The sequence below is a fragment of the Mauremys reevesii genome, linkage group 1, assembly GCF_016161935.1.
Source record: "Mauremys reevesii isolate NIE-2019 linkage group 1, ASM1616193v1, whole genome shotgun sequence".
In the NCBI taxonomy this organism is placed as follows: Eukaryota; Metazoa; Chordata; order Testudines; family Geoemydidae; genus Mauremys; species Mauremys reevesii.
The window spans coordinates 291136818-291160000 of record NC_052623.1 but is presented as its reverse complement, the minus strand read 5'-3'; the positions used below and the strand labels follow the sequence as shown (position 1 = coordinate 291160000).

At 43.1% G+C, this 23183-nt stretch overlaps 1 protein-coding gene across 3 annotated transcripts in view; it reads left to right on the top strand.

The window, feature by feature from the left end:
* ZDHHC17 (zinc finger DHHC-type palmitoyltransferase 17) overlaps window positions 1-23183 on the top strand; it is a 132368-nt gene that overhangs the window by 97866 nt on the left and 11319 nt on the right. For 2 of the 3 annotated variants that reach the window (XM_039497953.1, XM_039497962.1), the window contains 5 exons: window positions 2070-2194; window positions 7011-7073; window positions 13045-13138; window positions 21636-21719; window positions 22175-22332. In XM_039497953.1, the coding sequence (XP_039353887.1) occupies window positions 2070-2194; window positions 7011-7073; window positions 13045-13138; window positions 21636-21719; window positions 22175-22332 (524 nt within the window). Of the gene's footprint in view, window positions 1-2069; window positions 2195-7010; window positions 7074-13044; window positions 13139-13799; window positions 13934-21635; window positions 21720-22174; window positions 22333-23183 lie in introns of those variants that run through there. The other variant, XR_005587717.1, reaches the window with a different exon arrangement.

Sequence of the window (23183 nt, the reverse complement as noted above, 5' to 3'; positions counted from 1 at the left end):
AGTAGAGCTCAAATGCAGCAGGGCATATAGTAAGTTATGGTGTATATGGGGATATGTGAGTTATAATTTAGTGAAAAGAGCTTGTTTTATTCAAGCTTAATTAGTCTTTATAGTGAGCTAACATGCTAAGAGGCTACTGTATAGAGCACATTATTAAAAATTAAAATTAGCTTATCAAACATTTTCAGTTACAGTTCAAATCTACAACTAGTTTCTTCCTTCAAAGAACGGAATCAGAGAAAGGACTTTTTTTTAGGGTACGATAGGATACAAGACATATAGAATTAATCAAATATGCTTCATTTCGGCAAACCATTGTTTAAATACTATGAGTTTGAGTCTCAGGGTGCATCTACACTGCCATCAAAGCTGTGATTGCAGCTTAGATAGGCATACCCACCCTGTCTTTAACCTAACTAGTATGGCTAAAAATAGCAGTGAAGATACAGAGCCTGGCCTTGGTCGCAGGCAACGTAAGTACGTGCCCAGGGTTCTGGCAGGCCTGTACAGCCCATGCCACCACCTCTTGACAGCTGTTTTTTAGCTGTGTTGCTAGATTCAAACTAGTACACTTCGGCATGCTATTGCAGTGTTAGACTGTTAGACATGGCAGTTTAGCGTGTCCAGCAGTGTAAAGAGGCCTTAATTACATTTACACTCTAAGGCCTCTGTACATTGCCAGCATGGTGTAAAGGCACCGTAAGATAAATTAGAATTGGACCCCATATCATTTTTTTCATGTTTTTATTTTGAATATTTTTGTCTGTATATTGATGTAGAATGTTTTAGATAATGCTACTTGTTTGCTGATTATCTTCTAAAAAAAAAATCAGAGTCTGGCTCAGCATTCATAATTCATTATACACTATACAGTTCCAAAATCTCATTTTCCATGCCATTAAAAACAACAAATGAAACTCAGTTTTCCATAAAATTCCTTACATAAAATTTTATAGATTATCAATGCATAAAATGTTCAGATGCCAATTTTAGTATATACAGCCATGTAAAACACTATATCAATCCATATTCAGGGTTTGATGCTGCAAAAATGTACATAAATAACAAACTTTACTCATATTGGTAGTCCCAATGACTACTGAAGTCAGTGACTTTACTCACGTACATGTTAGTAGGATTGGTACACTAACATGCCAGATTTTTGGGTCCCTCAGAAGTGCTGTACTTCATGCTCATTATTGGCTGTTACTAGAAAATCTATTAATTCTATGATTTAAACCACTATAAAGCTGTGTATATCCTAGCATAGGGAAAAAAATTAAACTAGTGGTTATTCCTTATATTTATATTGCTCTTGAATTTATAAACACTTTCAGGAATACTAAGAATTCTTATTTTATAGGTATTAGATTATATATTTTTAAATGGCTTTCATTGGTCCGAAATATGAGTATTCACTTATAAGAGGATCATGTTTCAAATAGCACCCAAAAAACCCAACAATTTTGCTTTTTCAATTATTTGCTTTACACTGAGAGAGCTTTCAAATTAGTGTATAAACTCTGAGTTGAGTATCTTGGAAATGAACATAGGTTGAGGGATTACTGCCGGGTAACATCATTCTCTGTTAGACAATCCTTTATATGGTTAAAAGCATTCCTTTGGGTGATCTAACTGGAATTTTAAGACAATGAAGACATAAGCAGTCAAATGAGAATCTGATAAATAGAACTTCAGGATATTTACTGTGAAATCAGGAAATACTTTAAGGAGATACTATATGGAATTTAAATTAAAAACAACAAAGAACAGATAGGAATAACTGAATTATGATCATTCCTATTTTAACACAATGTAAATAGTTATAAAGAGTTAGGTAATCAAACTGCCTTAAGAGAATTTCTACAGAATGTAGAGTACAATAGACGTCTTTAAGACACAATATTTTGTGCTTATTTTAAGTATCGTTGATTTTGGCAATTTTTTAGAACAAAGTGATTCTTGGTCATCTTATTTCAAGTTGACAGATGTTAATAATTCAGCCTGGTTTAGTCTTTCTGTAATCTTTTTTCATTTTGAACTTCTTTAGATTCCTTGACTTTAAACACATCTCAGTTTTCTCTTTATACATCTTCCATTCCTTGCCAATAGTGTTGCACTTTTCTACAATTTTGGAAAATCCTGGAAATCAGACCCAGGAATCATTAAAGCCACAGAAGAACAAAAGAAAAAGGTAAAAATACTACAGACTATTTTAGGAGGATGGGGAGAAAATGCTATGTCCTTTTTCAAGGATGAGTTACCCGTGTGTTTCCAAATGTTGAGTCACTTGCTGTTTAGCACAGAGAAATAAGAGTAAATCGTTGTGAAACAAAAGCATAGCAATATCAAAAGGTTGTTTCTGCATTTATCTTACATATTCCCTTGTCTTTATTTGCAAGTAGTGTGCAGGTCTTGCTTTCTAAATTTAACATTCATGATGTTTTAATTGAGAAAATAAAATTGTAGCTTAAATTTAATGAGGTGGTAGTGTGTATAAATCTTGATATTAGGTTCAAAAAGTGATGAGATGAGGTTGAAAGTGATGATAAATTAGGTAATCCAGATTCATTTATGGAAGCATAAAAATCTGCTCTATTCTGCATAGGTTCTTGTACCTCTCCCCTTGCAGTAGTACCTGAATGCCAAATGTACTTAACTATGGGACTAACTTAATGTTAGCTGTATACAATGTTGTTGTAGCCATGTTGGTCTGAGGATATTAAAGAGACAAGTTGGGTGAGGAAATATCTTTTATTGAACCAACTTCTGTTGGTGAAAGAGATGAATTTTCAAGCTTACATAGCTCTTCAGTTCTAGGAAATGTACTCAGTGTCACAGCTAAATACAAGGTGGAACAGGTTGTTTAGCATAAGTAGTTAACATATATTTCAAGGGACCATTCAAGGTGAAGTGTTCAGTGAACACCTCTCCAGAAGAAAGGAGGGGGGGAAAAGCTAGGGGCAGGGGGGATTGATAAACACCCCCACAGCATACCTTTCAAGATCCATGCGTCTTATACATGCTAATCACAACACGTGGTGTACCTCACAATGCACTAAATGCACCAATAGCAACTGTGTGGGTAAAACCTAGACAATCACTATGCTCTTGAATTAACTCACATAGAAGAATGACAAAAACACTATATTGCCTGTGGATGACCAGATTTCACAAAGAGATCACTCTATATCAGACCTCTCAGTCCCCATCCTCAAAGAAACGTGCACAGCACCTTCAAAAGACCAGCCTGGAAGCTTAAATTCATAACTTTGCTAGACACTAAAAATCATGGACCTAATAGAGACACTGGATTTATGACTTATTACAACAATCTATAACGGGTGGGCAATAATTTTTTGCTGGAGGGCCACTCAACAAATTTTGATAAGTCGTCACGGGCCACACATTTCTACCATATTAGTGGAGGGAGTGCGGAGTCTGGCAGGGAATTTGGGTGCAGGAGGGAGCTCCGAGATGGTGCAGAGTGTTGGGGTGCAGCGGGGGGTGGGGGCGGCTCTGGGAGGAAATTTGGTGCTGGAGGGGACTCCAAGTGGGGGCAAGGGATTTGGGTGCAGGAGGGAGGGCAGGGTCTGAGGGAGTTTCGGTGCAGGAGGGGGTTCTGACCTGGGGCAGGAGCTTGGGGTGTGGGAGGCGGAGTGAGGTGTAGGGTCTGGCCGGGAGGTGCTTACCACAGGCGGCTCCTGGCCAGTGTTGCGGCAGGGCTTAGGCAGCCTGCCTGCATGTTGTGGCCTCATACCACTCCTGGAAGCGGCTGCAGCCAGCTGCTGCTGGCACATCTCTGCGTGCCCCTTGTGGGGAGGAGGGCAGCGGGTCTCCATGCACTGGCCATGCCCACAAGCACCACCCCCCGCAGCTCCCATTGGCCAGTTTCTAGCCAATGAGAGCTGTGAGGATGGGGGTGAGGGCAGCACGTGGAGCCACCTCCCCATCCTCCCTTCCCCACCAGGGGCACGCAGAGGCATGCCAACAGCAGCCGGCAACTTCCGGGAGCAGTATAGGGCCACTGCAGGCAAGCAGCCTGCCTGAGCACCCCACTGCACTGCGGGACTATTAACGGCCCGGAGATCGCAAGGGGGCAGCCAAAGAGCCTGGCAGGCTGGACAGAAATGTTACATGGGCCAGATCTGGCCCGCAGGCCATATTTTGCCCACCCCTGATCTATAACCCATTAACACCCACCCCAGCTTTCCCCCTACTGGCCACTTCACCTTGAATAATCCCGTGAAATATGCTTTAACTGCTTATGCTAAACAATCTGTTCAACCTTGTGTTTAGTTGTGACACTCATGTCTACGCTGCAGACAGACACCCACGGCTGACCTGTGCTGGCTGACTCAGGATAAGGCCATATCTACAGTACCACTTATGTTGCTCGGTACCACTCAAAACTGATGTTGCTCGGGGATGTGGGGAAAAAAACGCCCCTGAGCTGCAAGTTTCTCCAACCTAAGTGGTACTGTGCACAGTGCTGTGTCAGCGAGAGAGCTTCTCCCGCCAACATAGCCACCGCCACTCATTGGAGATGGTTTAATTATGTTGACAGGAGAGCTCTATGCTCTCAGGAGAGCGGCATAGAGCAGCTGTACTGCTGTAAGGTCTCTAGTGTAGACATAACCTAAGTATCTGTTTAATTGTGGTGTAGATGTTTGGATTCGGGCTGCAGCCCAATCTCAGATGTCTACACCCCAATTAAATAGACCCCCTAGCTCAAGCCCAAAGAACCTGAGTCAGCTGATAAGGGCCAGCCATGGGTGTGTAATTGCATTGTAGACATTCTCTCTTTGTACATTTCCCAGAAGAGTTTTGTGTAAGCTTAAAAGCTTGTATCTCTCACAACAGAGGCTGGTTGAATAAAATATATTACCTCACTCATCTTGTCTCTAATACTAGTGTAACCCACGCACCTTCTGGGTGTGGTGTTCTGTCCCGTCGAGTGGCAATGAGACCACTTAGGGTATATCTATACTAACCGCCGGATCGGCGGGCAGCGATCAATCCAGCGGGGGTCGATTTATTGCGTCTAGTCTAGATGCAATAAATCGACCCCCGAGTGCTCTTCTGTCGACTCCTATACTCCATCACCGCGAGAGGCGCAGGCAGGGTTGATGGGGGAGCAGCAGCAGTCACCTCACCACAGTGAGTAGATCGATCTCCCCTGCCCCCAGTGTAGACCAGGCCTCAGAGAGAGTTAAATGAGTGTGCTCTACAGCCTTAGTTAAAAGGCAGTTGGCTTTTAGCTCATGCTGTAGAAGCTCATGCACTAAGTTCCAGAGGTCCCCGGGTTGATCCTGCCCAACCACAACCGGAGTCTGTCGGCATACAGAACTGCTTTTCTGTTACTGTGCATCTACCAAGTTGGATGCTGGGCTAGTCCAATCTAAGTACCATTCCTTCAGCAGGGCTACGTAACTAAGGCCTGGTCTACACTGGGGGGGGTCGAACTAAGGTACGCAAGTTCAGCTACGCAAATAGCGTAGCTGAACTCGAACTACCTTAGTTCGAACTACTTACCCGTCCAGACGCTGCGGGATCGAAGTCCGTGGCTCCCCCGTCGACTCCGCCACCGCCGTTCGCGGTGGTGGAGTTCCGGAGTCGACGGGAGCACGTTCGGAGTTCGATATATCGTGTCTAGATGAGACGCGATATATCGAACTCCGAGAAGTTGATCGCTACCCTTCCGACCCGGGCGGGTAGTATGGACGTACCCTAAGTAGAATTTTAACACTTTGTAGAGTAGTAAACCCCTACGTAAACATAGGAGTCTCATTGAAGTCAATGGGACTGCTCACATACTTCAAATAAAGCACATGCTTCAGTGTTATGCAAAATCAGGGTCTAAATAAAAAATAGCCAGTTTCCAGTCGTCTTCCATCAGGATTTTGTCACTGTGCTGACAGAAAAATATGACAGAATAGTCATAAGTACCTTCTGCTCCTTTTCTAATCAGGAGAGGTGAAAATCATATGGATCCAAAGACACCAACGTGACAGGGCACTTAAAACCTAGAACCATGGTTAAAATATATTTTGTGTACTATGGCTGAAGGTACACATTAGACAAGCATATTTGGTCTTTAATTTTATTCCTTAACTATTCATGCTAATCAGAGTTAATTCTTCCTGGGTCAAAAAAAGTAGCTTTGGCAAAAGACATTTTCAGGACAATTCCTTTGAAATCTGTGAATATATATTTTCCAGACACTGCAGACTTTACATAAAAGCCTCTTGTGGCACAATCTTCAGCTGCTGAAATATAAAAGTTGTTGGAAATGTAGACTGTATTCATTTCCTAGAGTAATAAGTCACCACTATTCCAATAACAAAATAGATACTGGAAGGACACATAAAATGAAAGGATCTAATTTAATGTAAGGAAATTGGGATGTTGTAACTGAAATCCACCATTATATATCACTTGATCCATAAGCATGGCGTGATGCATAGTGGGTTGGAGGTTTGGCTTTTATTACTGCTTTTGTGGTTACAAGATGAACATTCTATGGAGTAGGTAATTGCAGCTTTGAGACTTTGGACTGTATACCACTGAACTTAAATTTCTCCTTCTTGACTGATGGGTCCTGACTGGAAGATAATCTCTGAGGATTTATCAAAATGCAAAATAGTTTGTTTAAATCTGTGATTTTAAAATCAATTTAGTTAAACCTGTGTGCTAAATTCTGTGTGGATGTGCTAAGTCAGTCTAAACCTGCTTTATAGCTATTTAGCTTAAATCAACTAAGAATAGGTTTAAGGTAAACTAAATAAGCCACTTTTAATTGGAAATAAGTGTCTACATAGAGTTTTGCACCAGTTTAAATAGGTTTAAAACTTATTTAAATTAAATAATCTGTTATAGGCAAAGCCTGAGATAGTCTGAGCATACAGACCTGAATATGAGCTACAGAAATCATTTAGCATTGGAAATTAGATGGGTATGTGTTTAAAAGTTTAAATACTAATTTTATTTCTTGTTTGTTTCTTCCAAAGACAATAGTTGAACTTGCAGAGACAGGAAGTCTGGACCTCAGTATATTCTGCAGTACCTGTTTGGTAGTATGGTTTTTATTTTTATTTATTTTTGTTTCCACTTAATTGAAATGTAAATATCAGAGGTTGTGTGTGGTGGGCAAAACTGGATATTTATATAGTAAATAAATTAGACTCTTTCTCCCCCCCCTCCATTTTCTCCATGTTATTTCAGAGATGGATGTTATTTTAAAAAAAATAGCATTGACCTTCAGTTCACGGTACTGACAAATGTATTTTGTACTTCCATGCTTGCTGATGACTTTATAAGCATTATTGTTTTCTTAATACCTGTATGCTTTTAAACCTGTCAGGGTTCCTTCCTCACTCTGAACTTTAGGGTACAGATGTGGGGACCTGCATGAGAACCCCTAATCTTAATTACCAGCTTAGATCTCGCTGTTGCCACCACCCAAATTGTTAATGAGTCATTTGGGAAACTCTGTCTACACCCCCCCCCCCCCCCCCCGTATATCTCCCTCCCAAATACTATAACCCTTCCCTGGGTAGCCTTGAGAGACTTCTCCACCAATTCCCTGGTGAACACAGATCCAAACCCTTGGATCTTAAAACAAGGAGAAATTAACCATTCCCCCTCCTTTCCCCCCACCCATTCCTGGTGAGTCCAGATCCAACCCCCTTGGATCTTAAAACAAGGAAAAATCAATCAGGTTCTTAAAAAGAAGGCTTTTAATTAAAGAAAGAAAGGTTAAAATCATCTTTGTAAAATCAGGATGGAAAATAACTTTGTAAAATCAGGATGGAAAATCAGATTCATAGAGCCCAGAGGAACCCCCTTTAGCCTTAGGTTCAAAGTTACAGCAAACAGATGTAAACTTTTTAGCAAAAGGAACATTTACAAGTTGAGAAAACAAAGATAAAACTAACACGCCTTTCCTGGCTGTTACTTACAAGTTTGAAATATGAGAGACTGGTTCAGAAAGATTTGGAGAGCATGGATTGTTGTCTGGTCCCTCTTAGTCCCAAGAGCGAACAACCCGCAAAACAAAGAGCACACAAACAAAAGCCTTCCCCCTCACCAAGATTTGAAAGTATCTTGTCCCCTTATTGGTCGTCTGGGTCAGGTGTCAGCCAGGTTACCTGAGCTTCTTAACCCTTTACAGGTAAAAGGATTTTGGTGTCTCTGGCCATGAGGGATTTTCTAGTATTGTACACAGGAGGGCTGTTATCCTTCCCTTTATAGTTATGACAGAACCCTTTTGTGTTTTGATAATTATTTGGAAGAGCATACTTTTTCATCAACAATATTAAAGGAGTGCTTTGATTAGCAGTTTCCATATGGCATACAATCATTTATGCAGTCATCCAGTCTGAGGAACCATTTTTCTTTAGATAATTATCTGACCATAAAAAAAATGACAACTTTAAATTATGCCTTTGTATAATGTAAAGTTGTTTTTCTCATTAATGAGGTATTAGCTATTTCTGTAGGTCAAATGATAGTTTCTATATCAGCAGGTAAAATCAAGGAATGGCATGGTGGAAAAATTGTGATGGAGAACACTCTATGGATTGAGTTTTGCTAACTTTGACACAATCCTGCAACTGATAGTGTATAAATAGATTGCTGCATCCATGCAGAGCCCGCTGGAAGTCAGTTAGCCTCCACGCAGGCTCAACGGTACACCCCCGTGTTCTTAGTTGGAGGACTTTGTTTGGAGGACAGGGTCTTTGTTTTAACTTCATGTTTACTAGGGGACAAAATTCATGCTAAATCTTGTGTCTTTGTGAACACCTTATTTTAACTTTGAAGGATATCTAAACCAAACCAAACCAAATGTAATTGCTTCCGTTTTGGAAAACTAGTGAACCATTCCTAGCTCTTCACATTTCTAGGACTTTCAGATTGTTAGACTAACCAGAAAGGACATAGGGTTAAGGGTTATATGTATGTTAAATTGTTTTATTAAGAAGAGAATTGGATAACTAATTTTATACAATTTTTAAATCATAGAATATCAGGGTTGGAAGGGACCTCAGGAGGTCATCTATTCCAACTCCCTGCTCAAAGCAGGACCAATCCCCAACTAAATCATCCCAGCCAGGGCTTTGTCAAGTCTGACCTTAAAAACCTGCAAGGAAGGAGATTCCACCACCTCCCTAGGTAACCCATTCCAGTGCTTCACCACACTAATGCACTATTCAATCCTGTTTTTTAAATAATATTTTACATTGATGTGTCAATTTTTTTCTGGTGTTGGGCTTTACAGCATTCTGTCTGGCATTGTCATAACTAAAATAATCTCCTTTAGAGCATGAAAATAGTTTCTTTGAAAAGCGAGCTGGACTTTTTAAATTTGGCTATCATCTTAAAAAGAAAAAATACAAATTTTCACACCCCTCCACAAAACATTTAAAAATGGAAATCAGCTTGAAGAGAACAAGGGCAGCTATCCAGTTCCACAAGAAAACATGATATGCACATTCCTTTTAAAATGTGATTAGCAAATATAAAAGACTGTAAGTCTACTAATGGTACATACTCATGCTTTGCATGAGATGGAATACTAATAACAAAATGCCAACTTTTTAAAAAATGGTCAATTTTTCTTAAATATGCACATATACAGTACAGTTTTATTAATCCAGATGGCCAAGCATTGGCCTTTTGCTGCTATTAAGAGGAAACACTTAACTAATAATCTTAGCCCCATTTTAATAGTAATGGTTCTATCTGAGCTGCAGAACCCATCTTGTTACCTAAGGTTCTGTGCAGTTGGGAGTAGGAGCTATCTGTTATATAAGAAAAGGCCTGCTGCCTCCTTAGTCCCAACAGAAGGGACAGCTGCATAATGTCCTTTGTAGCAGTCTGTTATGTGGCATTGGCATGGAAAAAGCAAATCAAGATCCAAGAACATGCTAAATTGTATTATTGGTATTGAAAATTATTTTCTTATTAAGTTTATTAAGGTTTACCATGACTCAGTTTCCGCACAAGCATTCCTTCATTAATTCAATGGCCACTTAGTAATAAATGTACAAGCGTAAGCATATACTCTTGTATTATATACCCAACAGCAATACAGTTATAAATACTGGCCAAAATACTCTCAACAGGATCAGGCCTGGGAGGGACCTTCCCATCATGACGTGACTCCAGAGGAATAAGGAAAGGCACTGACAAAGTACCCCTAGAAAACCTTTCTTTTTTAATACACTATAAGAAACAGGTGATGTCATTGTTTGTTGTCAGACCTTACTAACTCCAGATGAAGCAGCTAAGTTTGAACCTTGTCCTCTGCCCCGGTCAAGACAAGATTAATGACGGGGCCTCTTTCTTCAAGGTTTGCATCTTATCTTGTTTGGCTGTATTTCTCTTTGACTACCAAACTACACATTTCTTTATACTAAACTAAACAAACCAATTATTTACAATGCCTGGTGCCCAATTAACAATATTTTCTTTATTTCTATTACCTCATCCCAAACCATAAATGAGATAACACTGGTATTTTTAAGGGTCACTACAAGATTAACACAAATAACTTGTGTTTTCTCATGAACTCATCCTTTTACATGCTTCAGTCCTACCATTCATGCTAAAAATCCAAACTCAGTTTGAAACCATAGCCTGCTTAAGCCTAACGTGGGCCTATGTTACTACAGTTGGCAACCTTTTCAGAGTTGGCTGCCTTAATGTTGGACATCAGAATCCATATTTAGGCAGACGATACAAAAATGGGGGGCGCTGTAAATAATGAAGAGCAATCTGGATCTCTTGGTAATCTGGGTGTGAACAAACTACGTACAGTATTTTAATACAGCTAAATGTAAACACATAGGAACAAAGAATGTAGGCCATACTTAACAGGATGGGGGAGACTATCCTGAGAAGCAGTGACTCTGAAAGAGATATGTTCTGAATGTGTGCTTCCAGCATGATGCTGCGGTTAAAGGAGACGGGAATGTCAAGTAGGAGTAGAGAGGTTCTTTTACCTTTGTGTTTGGCACTTGTGCAACCCCTGCTGGACTACTGTGTTCAATTTTGGTGCTCATCAGTTAAGAAGGATGTTGATAAATTGGAGAGGGTTGAGAGAAGAGCCATGAGAGTCGGGAAATTCTGAGGCCTGTGTTATATGAAAGTCAGACTAGATGATCACAGTGTCCCCTTCTGGCCTTTATACAGGACACATCTTGTGAGAAGCTGCAAAGTTTTGACAAATAGAAATAACTTTTTATAAAAGGTTTATTGAAATAAACCAATCTGATTGGTTGTCGCATTCTTACAGCAACTTCAAGCTATGTAGCAAAACTCTTATATTTTGAACAAGCATTCAGTTTCTCTCAAGAATCCTAGTTGAAGAAGTTTTGTATTATAAAAAAGAAAAATATGTGGAGAAGTTTATGTACCTTTGTATTCTGTGATTTTTTGGGGATGGGGAAAAAGGGAGAATTATGAATATTTGCAGTAAACATTTCAGTTTGACTCAGAATTGCCTTTGCTGGTTTAACAAAATGTTTAGGTCTTTTTCTACTGAAATCTTGAGAATTGTAATTTTTTTTTTTAATTTAATACTTTCAGAGGTTTTGTGAAACTGAAGTACTTTCATTGATTTTTTTTTTAATGTAATGTAACATGATGTACCTACGTGTGTGTGTCTGCATACACATGTAATTTAGTCTTTTGTTGATCTGTATAGGCAACATCACAAAATCTTATTTAGTTATTGTGAGAGCTTCCTGAAATATTATATTATACTCCCTTTTACCGTACAAAGGAAAACCCCTTTTGGTATATGCATTGCAGATTAGTTGTTTCAGGACCTATGTAAAAGAAAATCTATTTAAGGAAGGCTCTTAAGAGATAAGTAAGCTTCACAAAGCCTTCCAAAACAGAATTATTTTATTTTAAAATGGGTTAGAACAAACTTTGGGTTAAATGACATATTGAGCCTGAAAAAGAAATCTCTTTTGCTTTGTGTCAAAACTGTCTAGATATTTTCCAGGTTAACTGGAAAGTTTCTTTAAATCCTGAAGTGTTTTAACATTTCCTAATTGTCTGTGGATTAGTTGCTTAGACTTGCAAGTTATGTTTACATTTTGAAACACAATGTTTAAAAATAATTTCTTCCTGCACTTACCTACTGAGACCTGAAGTATGCATTTTATTTCCCATGGAAGAATTAATAACATGACAAACACCTAATGGAAATACTTCTTCTATCATGTTTGTGGTGTCATTCATTTTTGTATAATAAACGTAGAACTTTAAACTCAGATTTGAAGGGATAAGTAAAAATGAAGTTGTTTTTTAAATATTTAGTTTTAAAGTTTAAATGTATTTTAATTTCAAGGTTTGTACATATATTTTATATTTCAAGGTTTGTTCATGTATTTTGTTCTTGATTTGTCATCATAACCATTGAATATTTAATATACAAAATATATTCAGTTTGGGAGTGGTTTTCAAAATTGTCAAAGTGAACATTGAAGCAAAAGTCCTATTGGAAGTTCTCTTTAAGTCCATATTCTTGAATTGGTAAATAGGCTTAATTAACAGCCTTCTGTTTACATTAGGGTTCATTTATGAATAATGCCCAAAGAATCATCTCAGTCATAATGTAATACTCTATCAATATTAAATAGCTGAAATGAAACAAATTTGCACCCAAAACTTAGATACCTAGAGGATTTAGAGGGGCTTGGGGTGGATGGAAAGAGAAATAAATATTTGATACTTTTTAAGATGCAACATTTTTATTTAAGGGAAAATATTTTAAATAGATTTTTGTACCATATGTACCATAGCTAACGTATGATGAAATTTCAAGACACTAATTGTTTAATGGAATGTGAATTAGCCATTAGGCTTTTAAATTCCTGTTGACCTTGATCTAAGGGATTAACAGCAGCAAAATATTTTAACATGCATTAAAATTCATTTTTTTTCACCAGTATAAATCTGTCAGACTTTTCCTTTCACTTTGCTGTAAAGCTTTTTGTAATTATATGTCCATAAATATCTGTCAAGCAGATACGGAAGCCAGTGAGGTCCAAACATTGTGGCGTGTGCAATCGATGTATAGCAAAGTTTGACCACCACTGCCCATGGGTGGGTAACTGTGTAGGTAAGTGATTGCTCAAATATGGAATCTTAACAAATAGAGAGGGGAAAAATACAGTTAGGTCAGTTTGTCCACCCCTTTCTCAATGCAGGATCATTCTCTACAGTATATTCCTCTGTATGTTGTAAATTCCTGTTTTAAATGACCACAGTATCATGGTTTCTGACAACTTCCTGTGAAAGACTAGTCTAGGTCTTCAGTATTACCAAAAGCATCTTGATGTTCAGCCTGAATTTTCTTTTTTTCTGATTCATTGCATTATTCACAGTTCTCCTTTCTGTTACCAATCCACACATGAGTACTTATAGCTTTGTTTTTAAGGGCTTATCTATATGGAGCAGAAGTGTGCAGTAGAGGGCTGTGATTTCTAAAGTGCACTAACGTGCACTAACTGACCATGGTGTTCCTGCTGACATGAACTAAAAAGATTGCCCCAACAGACTCTACACGGGCCCGTTCGCATGCGACACAAGTATGCTTTAGAAAGCAAACCCCTCTGGTGCATATTTCTGCTCTGTGTAGACAAGTCCTAAGTAAACTGATTTCATCCCTATTAATTTTTAAACGTTTTATTTCAGCAATAATTATAACACCACATAAACAGTATGTAAGTATGTTTTTGTCAAATATGAACTCTAATGCAAATCATTAATCACATTTTCAGTTACTTATCAATACAGCATCTTTTTCATTTCCTACAAAAACAAGAGTGCATATACTGACTACAGTGGTGATTAGTCTCTTTAATATATATGAGATGAAGCATTGAGTAATAGGAAATTAAAGTCTGGGTAACAGGTAAACTCACAAACAAGTATTTTCCATTAGAGAACTGTAGCCAAGTGCTCAATTAATTCGTTGCTATGTGTCAGTAGATTCAAGATGGCTTGCCATCTACGTGGATTTTCTACTCCCGGCGAATTTCTGCAGAAAAAAATTAAAAATTCTGTGCACAATATTTTAAAATTCTGCAAAATTCTGAATATTTTATTTGTCAAAATAACACAATATAATCATGCCAGTTTCAATTATTTTGATAAATTATTTCAAGATACCTGTCAGCAAGCAAGTCTGAAATAATACAGACAACAAAAAAGATTCAGGAAATGTTTTTTTGACAAATAGATTCCTTACTAGGCATATTACTACAGAACTTTGAGTAATAATTCATTTAAACTACAGTACAGAACTGTGTTTCCCGCACCCCTCAGAAGTGGTGCAAAGGCTTGGGGGAGTCAGGGGAGCTGAGGGAGAGGGAAGTAATTGCTGGGAAGGAGCCTGGCAGTGAACCTGGAAGGTTGTTGGGTGTGAGTGAGAGAAGTATGGAACAGTTCTTTTGACTCTCATTCAGTCAGTCACATCTGCCCCATCCCAATTTGTCCCTGTACCCCCACCCTACGCCCGTCCCCATGTGTCCCTGCACCACCCTGACCCCATGTGTCCCTGAAACTGTTCCCTGTACGCTGCTCACTTGGGCGGCTGCACAGGAGAGATTCAAGTGCCGCCCAGCTGATTAGCAGAGTGCGCACAGCCAGCAGCATGTGTTTATGTGCCTCTTCTCTCTCTCTCTCACAACACACACACAGTCTCTGTCTCTCACACTCACCTCCCAACACATACTTCCAACATCATTCCTCATATATCCGTTGCTTATAAAAGCAACATTACAGCATGTTTACAGATGAAGGAAGCTCTTTGATTTTGGAGGAAGGAAGTGCCTTGTGTGCTTGTTCTAACTTGTATGTTTGGGTTTTCTGCTTTTGTCTTATTTATTTGTTCATTTCACTTGTTAAAAGCACTTGATTATTTTTTGCCTCTGGAGGAAGCTCCTGGTTTAATAGGCAAAATATTTGACACAATTAAGTGCTCTTCTGCTTGCATACAGAGGGACACATCTTTTGTAGCCTATTATCATCTGTGTAGTGTCTGTGTGGTTAGTGCACATCCTAGGGTCATTGGAGTACTGTACTAGCGAATGTATTTTACAAACTGAGGGAAAGTTGAGAAGTTCCGAATAGTATATATACAAATAAATGTATCACAATATTAGAAATGCATCTATCAGGTATATTAACGCATGGCAAAAGTGGTTCTTCGAGTGATTGCTCATGTGTATTCCACAGTAAGTGTGCGTGCTTGCCACGTGCACCAGTGCTGGAAGTTTTTCCCCTAGCAGTACCCGTAGGGGGAGAGCACCCTTCTTGACCCCTGGAGTGGCGCCTGCCTGGCGCGATATAAGGGGAGCTGCGCGTTCCCCCCCACCCCCAGTTCCTTCTTGCCGCCAGTGAAGGTGCGTCGGAACTGCTCAGCTCCAGCCTTGCTGCAGCTTGTCCCCAGAACTGTTCATTCAGTAGTACCTGTAGTCAGTTTAGTTTTCAGTGGAGTTTAGTTAGTGAGCCCGGGCCGGGGCATGCCCCATGCCCCGGGATTTAAGTCGTGCGGCTCCTGTAGGCGTTCTATGCCAAGGAGTGACCCGCACACAAACTGTGTGGGAGAAATCCATATCAGCAAAAGGTGTAAGATCTGCAAGTCATTCAAACCCTGGACTAAAAAAGAAAGGGACATTACACTCCGGGCCATCCTGATGGAATTGACGCTGGCCCCGAACCTGGCATGCTGCTCTGATCTGGTACCCGGCACCGCGCCTGAAGCCCTCCAGGCGGCTAAGGACATCATATTCATGCCGGTGCCGGGAACGCCACCAATGTCGGCCCCACGCTCCAGAGGCAAGCCGCTGCTGGGATCACTGCAGTCATTGCCAGCCCAGTACCGGTCTCAGTCAAGGGAACGTTCCCGACACTGCTCACCGCCTAGTGACCGTTCAGGGATCAGTCCATGTGGATCGCCCTCGATGCCGGCCAGACTGTCTGGATGGGTGCCATCTGATCAAGACTCCCAGCACTGCTCGTCTTCACAAAGCGAGCTCAGACAGGACCACGGCGGACGTCGCCAATGGTCCTCGCCTCAAAGGGAGTACCGCAGTTGGTCGCGGCATGACCGTCGATGCCGTTCCCACTTGGAATCCTGCTCGAAGTCTCCGCCAAGGCACCATAGCTCAGGGCGTCGATTGCCAGCTCCTCGCCATCTCGGGTCCACCTGTTGAGATCGCTCGCAGAGCAGTTACTACCATCAGTGCCGTTCTCCCGCTTCAAGGTCGCGGTCCCACAGTCGACGTAGATCCCAGCACCGTCGCCACTCCCTGTCCAGAGGCAGCAGCAGCGTGTCGTACGCCAGCCCCACCTCTGCTCACAGTCGCCTGTCTACAGGCCACAGTAGCCAGCCTGATCGGACAGCCCCGCTGGTGCCTCAGCAAGTGCAATGGCACCGTGTGTCGTGGCAGGCCCAGTGGTACCAGTGGGCACCGTGGCCTCCAGCGCAGTCCCTGGTAGGGGCTCGCTTGGTGGCTGGGGCATCGGAAGCACCATCAGCCTCAATACCTAGACCGCCGAGAAAGGAGTTGACGGGCTCTGCTTCCTCGGTGCCGTTCCCGGAATCTGACCAGGTGTTGGATCCTCCGGTGCCGGACGACACCCAAAGCACTGCACCAGCCTCCTCGCCCCGTCCGGCGGAGCTGATTGCGGCCCCGTCCCCCTCCATCCCACAGGAGGACTACCGAGTCGATCAAGACTTACTAAAAAGGGTGGCAGCGAGCCTCCATCTCCAGGCTGAGGAAATGGAAGAGCCCTCAGACTCTCTGTTCAATGTGCTGTCCCCCTCGGCGCCGGACAGGGTGGCCTTGCCGCTCCATGAAGGGGTGGCAAAAATTTCAAATGCCCTGTGGCAAATGCCAGCCTCGTTGGCTCCCATCTCTAAGAAGGCGGAGCACAAGTACTTCATACCCACTAAGGGGCACGAGTGTCTGTATACCCACATGGCACCCAAGTCTGTGGTGGTTGAGTCGGTCAACCACAGGGAGTGACAGGTAGCCAGCCCTGACCCCAAAGAACAAAGACTCTCGGAGGCTGGATGCTTTTGGGAGAAAAATGTATTCGTCGTCAAGCTTCCAACTGAGGGTAGCAAACCATCAGGCTCTCCTGGGTCGCTACGAGTTTAAACTCTGGGGATCCTTCCTGAAGTTCAAGGACTCCCTCCAGGAGCACGATAGAAAGGAGTTTAAGGCACTCATGGAGGAAGGGGCAGCCACCACAAGGGCGTCTCTGCAGGCCACTTTGGATGCAGCGGACATGGCCGCACCGTTCATGGCCTTGGTGGTGTCCATGAGACAGGCGTCCTGGCTTCTGCTCTCTGGGTTATCTAGCAAGGCGCAGTCGTCAATGCAGGATCTCCCTTTTGATGGGAAGCGCCATTTGTGGAGGAAACGGACACAAGCCTGCACAGTATGAAAGACTCCCATACGACCCTCCAGACCCTGGGCCTCTATGTCCCTGCTCCGGCAAAACCCAAGTTCAAGCCACAGCAGGCTCCCACCCGGGCCCCTCTCCCAAAATACGAGGCCGCACATAAGAAGCAATGGGACTATAAGAAACGTCTGCAAAGACAATATCGGTCTGCCCCACAACCTGGAACCTCTAATGGCAAGCAGGCGGGGAAAAGGTGGTTTTGACAGGATGCTCAGGGGTATCCCGCCATTTTCAGCCCCAATAAATCTCCCTTTTTCCAATCGACTGTGTGCTTTCCTACCAGAATGGTTGCGGCTCACCTCGGACTGCTGGGTCCTCGACACCATCTCCCGAGGTTACACCCTCCAGTTTACCTCCTACCCGCCCAACCACCCCCTGCCGCTGTCCCTCTTGGGGGACCCATCGCATGAGGCTCTGCTCGAGCAGGAGGTCGGGAGGCTTCTGGAACTATGAGTGATAGAGGCGGTGCCCAAGGAGTTCCTGGGCAAGGGGTATTACTCCCGGTATTTCCTTATCCCGAAGGCCCAAGGGAGGCTCAGACCCATACTGGACCTGCGAGGTCTGAACCAGTACTTGGTAAAACTCAAGTTTCACATGGTTTCCCTGGCCTCCATCATCCCCTCCCTGGAACCCGGGGATTGGTAAGTGGCCCTCGATCTACAGGATGCGTACTTCCATATCCACATATTCAAGGGGCACAGGCGCTTCCTCGGTTTTGTGGTGGGACAGAATCACTACCAATTTACGGTCCTCCCGTTTGGTCTGTCCACTGCCCCCAGGGTCTTTACAAAGTGCATGTCGGTAGTAGCGGCCTACCTCAGGCGCCGGGGGGGTCCAGATATTCCCCTATCTGGACGACTGGCTGGTCAAGGGCACCTCCTGGTCGCAGGTGAGGGATCATGTGGCACTCCTCCTGTCCACATGCACTGCCCTGGGCCTGTTGCTAAACAACACCAAGTCCACGTTAGTCCCAGTGCAATGCATAGAGTTTATCGGGGCGCTCCTGGACACAATGTTGGCCAGGGCCTCTCTCCCCGCAGACAGGTTCGAGACCCTGAAAGGGCTCATCAACTCGATCGTAAGTTTCCCGGTGACGATAGTCAGGTCCTGCCTACAGCTGCTAGGTCACATGTTGGCGTGTACGTATGTGGTCCACCATGCCAGGCCCAGGATGAGGTCCCTACAACTCTGGCTGGCCTCGCAGTTCTCCCAAGCCGCGGACAGGTTGGACAAGTCCTCACCATGCCGAACTCAGTGACCGCCTCCTTACGGTGGTGGTCCACACTGAGCAATATGCTCCTAGCGATGCCATTCAGGGACAGGGCCCCGTCAGTGGAGCTGGTGTCCGATGCATCGGACCTGGGCGGGGGAGCCCATGTGGGGAGTTTTCAGACCCAAGGCCTGTGGTCTCCGCAAGACCTGACCCTTCACATAAATGTCAAGGAACTCAGGGCGGTGTGGCTGGCGTGTACTGCCTTCCGCTCGCACCTGAAGGGCAAGGTAGTCAGGGTTCTCACGGACAACACGGCCTCGATGTTCTATATCAACAGGCAAGGCTGGGCCCAATCCTCTGCCCTCTGCCACAAAGCCCTCAGCCTGTGGGACTTCTTTATAGCCCACGACGTCCACCTAAAAGCTTTTCACCTACCAGGCGCCTGGAACGTGAGGGCAGATTGCTTGAGCAGGGACTTTTCCTTTCAGCACGAGTGGTCCCTACAACTGGAAGTGGCCTTCCAGCTTTTCCAGAGATGGGGAACTCTGCAGGTGGACCTGTTTGTGACCTGACAGAACCGATGATGCCCCCGGTTCTGCTCTGGGGGGGCCTGGGGAGAGGCGCTATCTCCGATGCTTTCATCCTGCCCTGGTCAGGCCAACTCCTATATGCCTTCCCCCCATTCCCGCTGATCAGCAGGGTCCTAGAGAAAATAAAGATGGATAAAGCCAGGGTTCTCCTCATTGCCCCGGTGTGGCCCGGGCAGCACTGGTAAGGGACCCTCTTGGGCCTGGCGGTGGCTCCGCCTTGGCCATTGCTGCTCCGCCCGGACTTGCTCTCTCAGGACCATGGCTGTCTCCTCCACCCCAACCTGGCAGCTCTTCACCTCACGGCGTGACTGCTCAGTGACTAGGTGGTGAGGCGAGGACATGCTCAGCTCCGGTTCAGCGTGTCCTCCTTGATAGTAGACGGCCCTCCACTTGCCACTCTGACATGGCGAAGTGGTCTCGTTTTGCTAGGTGAGTGACGGACCAAGGTGTATCCCCAACGGCCGCCCCGATCCAGCTTATCCTCGATTACCTCCTCCGCCTGAGGGCCCAGGGCCTGACACCCTCGTCAGTCAGGGTGCATCTGGCAGCCATATCTGCCTTCCATCCCCCAGTGCAAGGACATACGGTGTTCTCCCATGCTATGTCCGGCCGATTCCTTAAGGGGTTGGACCAGCTTCACCCATATTCTAAGCCCCTGGTCCCGCAGTGGGACCTGAATCTAGTGCTGGCTCAGCTTACGGGCCCGCGTTTGAGATGCTGGCCACGTGTTCCTGGTCTCACCTCTCATGGAAGGTGGCCTTCCTGGTTGCTATCACATTGGCTGGGCGGGTCTCTGAGCTCAGGGCCCTGATCTCTGAGCCATCGTATACGGTGTTTCATAAGGACAAGGTCCAGCTCTGCCCACACCCCGCGTTCCTCCCGAAGGTGGTCTCCACCTACCACATGAGTCAGAACATTTTCCTACCAGTCCTTTGCCCCAAACCTCACACAACTGATGAGGAATGCTGCCTCCACACGCTCGATGTGAGGCGGGCTCTGGCTTTCTACCTCGAGCGAACCAAGCCATTCCGAAAGTCCTCGCAGCTGTTTGTCGCCTCAGCTGAGTGCGTGAGAGGCCAGTCGATTTCCACTCAGTGACTGTTATGAGCTGGCGGGTGTTCCCCCACCGCCTATTCTTAGGGTACGCTCGACGCGGGCGCAGGCCTCGTCGGCTGCCTTTGTGGCCCACATCCCTATTCAGGACATTTGTAGGGCCGCCACGTGGTCTTCGGTTCACACGTTCACCTCGCACTATGCGATAGTCTCCCAAACCAGGGATGACACCGGGTTCGGCAGGGCGGTACTGCGTCCCGAGAACTTGTGAACTCCTACCCACCTCCAGCAGATCCAGCTTGGAATCACCTCCTGCCCTCCTTCCCCTCTGTCAGAGTTGTCTGGCAAGAAGGAACTGAGGGTGGGGGGAGCGCGCAGCTCCCCTTATACCGTGCCAGGCAGGCGCCACTCCAGGGGTCGCTCTCCCCCTGTGGGTACTGCTAGGAGAAAAACTTTCTAGCACCAGTACACGTGGCAAGCATGCACACCTACTGTGGAATAGACATGAGCCACACATCTCGAAGAACACCAGTTACGGAAAAGGTAACTGTCTTTTTCATTTTGAGCAAATGCTGTTATGTTACGTGTCATTCACTTCATTTTAAATTTAATTACACGTATAATTTTTTTTAAGTTCATTCATTAATTTAACCAGTTTTTTTTAACATCTTGTTTACCTAAATTGTTGTCTATCCATCTTTTTGTTGAATGTTTTCTTTTCAGTTGGCTGTCAAGCAGTTTAAGGTCAACTCGTCCTATACCTTTAATTGTCAAAAGAGGATGTGGATTTTTGTCCAGATTTCTATTTTCTGTACGTCTTATTAAATATACCTGCCCTCTGTTGCCAAGAAACAAAAATAATTCAGTATTTTTTAGACATACCAAAACAGTTTTTGAGCTCTTCCTGGTTCTGCAACATCTGTTAACTAACCAGTTCCCAAAGCTGTGTTGATATCAATAAAGCAGATTGTAAATTAAACAAGTGTGTGTGAATTTCAGCTGCAGTATGGTAGGAGCACAGAAAAATAAAACAATGTTTGGCCTTATTGAAAGGGCAAAATTGTAAGGGAGAAAAATACCTAGTTTCAAGCTTCTAAGTAGTCATAGAGATATTACAGACTAATGTAATGTTTCCAGAGAGTAATGTTTCCATATAAAGTAATTAGCAGTGTTGTCCTAAAATAATTTAAATTTAATTCATATGTAGTTCAGCCATCAAGCGTATTACTGACTTTTTCTCAAGTCGGAAAAAATTAATTCATGTTGTTTGTGTTCATCTTTAGGGGCAGGGAACCATCGCTATTTCATGGGATATCTGTTCTTTTTGCTTTTTATGATCTGTTGGATGATTTATGGCTGTATCTCTTGTGAGTACATTTTTTCTTAATTGTTTTTAAGTACAATATTTCATTTAGTTCCTCATATGAGTATTTGCACTATCAGAGTTATACTTTGATACTATTTGTATTGGAATTGAGGTATGCGTTAGTATCTGCCCAGTTCAGGTGTTCTAGAATAGAAGAATACCTAGTTATTATAGAAAAATATCTCATTAAGAATTCTATACAGTCCTTGTTACTATTATTCCATGCCCTTCATTAAGTTACTATCATCTCTGTGACTTTAAATTACAGCTGGTTAGAAAAGGAGGAACAAATTGTGAAGGTTTTTGAAAATTATTTACATATTTCATTAAAAAAATTGCATTTTGTCAAAGTTTTCTGACCAGTTCAAATTTAAATACTACACTGATATATAGAAAAAATGTGCGATCTGAGGGTTTTATATGATTTTTAAATCTATAATTTTTTTCTTCTTCCAGACTGGGGAATCCATTGTGAGACTACTTACACAAAGGATGGATTGTGGACATACATTACACAAATTGCCACCTGTTCACCTTGGATGTTTTGGATGTTTCTAAATAGTGTGTTTCATTTCATGTGGGTGGCTGTGTTACTCATGTGTCAGATGTATCAGGTATGACAAGGCACTTTGTTACTTATTATAGTCAACCCTGAATATTGAAAGTAAATTTGCATTCCCGTTACATCAAATATTCCTTTTTCAGTTTACTTAACATTGTTATAAAACAAGGCTCAGTGATCACAGAAACAAGGTTTGCAGAGGGTATAGAAAGCAGATTGTGTTGTCAGTCATAGGGGTTGCCTCATTTAGAATAGGGAGGGAATCTGGGGTCACCAGGCAAAAGGGAGATTCTCTTATTGGGAGTTGAAAGAGTGTGAAGGTCTTTGTATACCTGTACAAATGATCATTTTATTAAGAGTGAAAGGGCTCAGAAGTCTCTATTCAGTAGCTCCCTTGACAGCCATACAAGTGAAGATCGTTTGAATAGGATAGTCATTGAATTAGGTTAGAAGGCTTTCTTCAATCACTTTTGGCTGACATTTTCTTGGTTTGAAACCTTGGATAATTTTTTTCAAAAGTGCCTAAGTCCCATTTTTAAGAGCAATTCAGGCACTTAGGCTCCTGAGTCTCATTGACTTTCAATGAGACTTATCCTCTTAAGTCACTTTTCAAAATGGGACTTAGGATCTCCAGTCACTTAAGTGCTTTTGAAAACTGTACCCTTATTTCATATTACATGGTTAAAGCCTGTTGCAAATTATTAGTGCTTCTAAATGGCACTCAAAGAGATTTAAATGCTGATACTCTTTCACCTATCACCTTCATGACACTCCTAGCTTTTAGTGGAGCAGTCATCAGGAACTCGAGACTGCTTGGCTTGTCTACATGGCACGGCACAGCTCTCTAGAGGGGTCTGATTTATAAAGCACTGTAACATGTTGTGGTTTAATTGCCCCACATAG